The sequence below is a fragment of the Sinocyclocheilus anshuiensis genome, unplaced genomic scaffold (genome assembly GCF_001515605.1).
Source record: "Sinocyclocheilus anshuiensis isolate Anshui unplaced genomic scaffold, SAMN03320099.WGS_v1.1 scaffold48, whole genome shotgun sequence".
In the NCBI taxonomy this organism is placed as follows: domain Eukaryota; kingdom Metazoa; phylum Chordata; class Actinopteri; order Cypriniformes; family Cyprinidae; genus Sinocyclocheilus; species Sinocyclocheilus anshuiensis.
In genome coordinates, this window is record NW_015554124.1 from 1335040 (window position 1) to 1339311 (window position 4272).

A 4272-nucleotide genomic window follows, 5' to 3' on the forward strand; every position below is an offset into this window, starting at 1 on the left:
TAAAATCTAAAAAATAATTAATATGAAACTTAAGAGAATACTGACTTTGATGAGACCTTGCTTCTATTAACAAACAAGAAGCCATAATAAAGAATGCATTTTCTTTCTTGAATTAATTGATTATAATTTTACTTGAATATATTTTTTTTCTCTGGTATATGTACTGGCGTAAATGTTTCATTTACAAGAGAGAGAGAGAGCGTGTGACATATAGGCCTACCCATCTCGCACGCGAGAGAGAGAGAGAGAGAGAGAGAGAGAGAGCGCTCGTGCTATTCAAATGACACACACATTTAACGGCATTCATTTAACTGAGGAGTAAAATACACCATAACTAGCAGTAAAAAAGTCAAAAAATAATTTTTCATGTAAATACTACACATCTATACTGGAAAGGTCAGTATAGTCACTATACTGTATAGTCACTATACTAGTCAGTTGCAGGACAATTGAATGAGTTCCATGAAAGCGGCAGTTTTTGAGGAAAACGAACATTTCCCTCAGACTGTCCTAGCGATAGCCTACAATTAGATTTTACATTTACTCCTTCATATTTTTTTAATTTCATTGATATTGATAATGGTTTACATTTTAAAAGTAAGTGAAAAGTACTTACCACAGGAAAACTCGCAGCTGACGTCTGGCGATTCACTCAGAGGGGAAGTCCGTTATGCGCACACCCGACACAAGCCTCAGTTTATATAACTTCTGCCAGGTTGTTGCGCGGACTTTGCGCGCGAATAAAATTTAAATTTTGTGGGGTGTAAGCAAAGTTTATATATTTTATTTTTTAATCATTTTAAAAATGCATTTAATTCACCACACTTGCGCTTACCCAGACATTATATTGAGAATGCAGATTCATGTTTTTCATCTGCAGAACAATTTACAGTAGCACTACTGCTTTTGAGCAAACAGTAAAGTACTGCAAATTCCCATATACAGTAAATTACTGTAAATGGCATTAAAATACCCATAATTCAGTGCATATTACAGTAGTTAACCGTAAAACATATATATGGTAGTTTACTGGGCTTTTTTGCGGTAAGTAACTGTAAAGTTACAGCAAAGTCTAACAGTGTATATTTAAATCTAAAAATATAAACAACAGTGATATTATAGTATCATTGATATATATACTCTTTTAGTTTTTGTTAATATTTTGAGTTGGATTTTATTTTTATATTTTTAGAATTTGGTATTTTAATGTTTTAGTTAAGTAATTTTGGTTTTGCCTTTTTTTTTGTTTTTTGTAATGTTTATGTAGTTTTTCATAAATGTTTTAGTTTGTTTATTTAAACTAAATGAACATGTGAAATTGTATGTTTGCTGAAGTAGCTGAAATAATTTTAATATTTAATTTAATAAATAAATTTTTAATATTTCAGTTAACATTTACTGCAAGTAACAGATTTTTTTTTAATAATTTGTATTATTTTACATTAAATCGCCTAGCCTGTGCAAACAGTGACACATATGTGGCCATATGGACAAAATGTATAAAATGATTTTTATTGACAGTAATCAATACTAAATTCAGAATTAGTAACTTGCTTTTTTTAGGCGATCAGTGGCGATAAACCGCTTCTTGGCTCATTTTGCGTCACTCTAAACAGATCATTGAATCGACGAGTTGTTGACTCAAGAATCACTGCAATGAGATCAGTCTGATGTGCAAATGAATCATTTAGTGCGATTTGTGAAGCGATTCACTGAAAATAATCAGCTCGTTTAGAAACTGGATGCTGCTCTTGCAACTCAAAATTACTGATTTCAGTCAAAACAAGTCGGCGTTTCAGCATGAAATGTTGAAATTGAGCGTTTGTATGTGTACATATACTGGTATGCACAGCATCTTATGTAGACATGGAATGGTGAATTCTGTGTGTTTGTCAGGAGCATTTGTTTTTCCTGTGAGGTTTGAGCGAGTGAAGTGTGTTCCTCTCTCTGCTTATCAGCTCCAAACACACACACATGCTATATTTTGTGTGCTGAAACTCCAGTGTATCTCTCCATCCATTCGCTTTCCATTATCCTATAGCTCACACACACACACTTTATTTTTCCTTGTCTCCGTCTGCCTTCCCTTGTTTCTCCGTCTGCTGCTGTTTTCCTCTGATCAGATGTGACCAGTGTGACACTCGTTGTTCTGTGTGAGATTATCAGCAAATGACACATGAAATCCATTGAGACACACACACACACACACAAAGCAGTGTTTCATCTGAACTGATGACAGCTGTAAAGTGTGCTGTCTGTCTCTTCTTCTTTCCCGTTTTTTTAATGTCCTGAAATAATCAAACAAACGCACACACCCCCTCAGGTTTAATTAATAGGACAATGTTGGACAATCTAGGAATTCTCCTGCTCTGTGTAGGACAATATAGGAATATAGTTTTTATATCTATTTCATTTTAAACTTGTCTTTTAATTTAGTTTCATTTTTTTTGGTTTTTATTGTGTGAATTTTGATTAGTTTTTTTTTTTTTTTATTGTTTACTATGTTCAGTGTAGGTTGGTTATTTATTTATTTAGTGTTTTCAGACTGTCAAGGTTGATATATGATATAATATAACTGATATAATTCAAATGTTTAACATGGTTACATTTTAAACATTTAAAGTATTTTAATTACAATGTTTTTAATTATTACTTTATGATAACTAATGTAGTTAAATAATGTTAACAGATGGAGCCTTTTTGTTAAGTGTTACAGAAATATTAATTTTTAAAACTAGAAAATATTATTATTATTAATATTATTATTAAATTTATTTATTTGTGGTAGCAGTCATTTATACCACAAAATAATGTTGAATTAAATTTCCCATGTTATTATTATTATTATTTTTACAGTGGCTTATGTATGCATGTATGAACAGTATTACATTTGAATGAATTTATACTTATTTTATAAAAATGTTACTTATTTACTTTTAAGCAACAAAATTTCCTGACTTTGATTTCATTTTTTTATGTTTAGTTATAGTTACAGGTTTTTAATCTATTTGGTTAAATTGGTTCTAGTTGCAAAACAAATGCTAAATTTATTTGACTCTTGCATTTAGCTGTTGTAGTTAATAGCAAAAAATACTAAATTTCTCTTTTAATATTTTGCGTATATGTGTGCATATGTTGTCAGGTGCTGAAGTTTTCTCCAGGTCCGAGTTTCTACAGGAAGAAAACACGAGCTCAATGGGTTCTGGAGGAGATTCACCTGCAGCATCATGAGAGATGTGACTGTGTGTGTCAGTCCAGACCGCCGCGATGAACACACACACACACACACACACACACACACACTCAGACGTATAGCTACAGGTCATGCGTCCACCTAAACAAAACCCCTATTAATAACACAAGACACACACACACACACTCGTCTACAGTTTTCTGTTCAGTGTTGGGAGACTCTGATATAATGTAGCTTCTCTGTTTCAGTTTTATTTTTATGGTTTATGTTATTGTGTGCAGTAAAGTCACATGGAACTCACCAATGGAATGTAAATGAATATCAATGAGGCTTTTGCTCTCTGAGACCAATCAGAAGTCAGAGCTCCCTGAAGGGGTGGATCCCTTACCAATCTGATCCAAGCCAGTGTTATTTATTAAAAGAACTGTCTTTATCTTTTTATATCTGTGATCATGCTGTTGTATGTGGCTTTTTTCATATTCTCTTTCTTCTCTGAATGACTCATAAAAACATGTTCATTTCACCCCAAAATGAAAAGAAAGAAACATTGTTTAAATGAGATAAAAAGCCTACTTTTAGGTATGACATTTTTTTGGTATGCATTAATTTGACAAATAAACTCATTTAACCACTATAGAAGCCTGTTTCCACTTTAAAATACAATTTTGTGTGTCATAATTTTGCTAAATGCATCTCATTGTAAGAGAATTTATCACAATCATGGTTAAGCATGTAATACTAATGAGAAGCTTTCTCGTAATTTTTTTTAGTTTGAATTTTTGAGAAACAGTCATTACTACAAGAATTTCTCAACTCGTGTGAAATATTTAATTTTTTGCGATAAAATAAGTCATGAGAAATTTCAGAATTTTTTAATGAAAAACTAAGTCGTTACTCATTATTATGTGAATTATTTAAACTTTTATAAAAAACTAGTTACATTAAACTCAAGTCATTATTATGGGAAAGTCATTACTATATTATTATTCCTAAAGTCACTATGAAAAAAATTTGAATTTTTATGAAAAACCAAGTCATTACATGAAATTTCGCAAGTCACTATTTTGAGAATGTATTGC

General features: G+C 31.5%; 1 protein-coding gene across 4 annotated transcripts in view; it reads left to right on the top strand.

Annotated features, from left to right (window-relative positions):
• Positions 1-3359, top strand: part of LOC107670136 (platelet-derived growth factor D-like) — a 29043-nt gene extending 25684 nt beyond the window's left edge. For all 4 annotated transcript variants that reach the window (XM_016462650.1, XM_016462651.1, XM_016462648.1 and 1 more), the window contains exon 7: positions 3143-3359. In XM_016462650.1, the coding sequence (XP_016318136.1) occupies positions 3143-3271 (129 nt within the window). In that variant the 3' untranslated portion in view covers positions 3272-3359. The remainder of the gene's footprint in view (positions 1-3142) is intronic.
• The last annotated feature ends 913 nt before the right edge of the window (positions 3360-4272 follow it).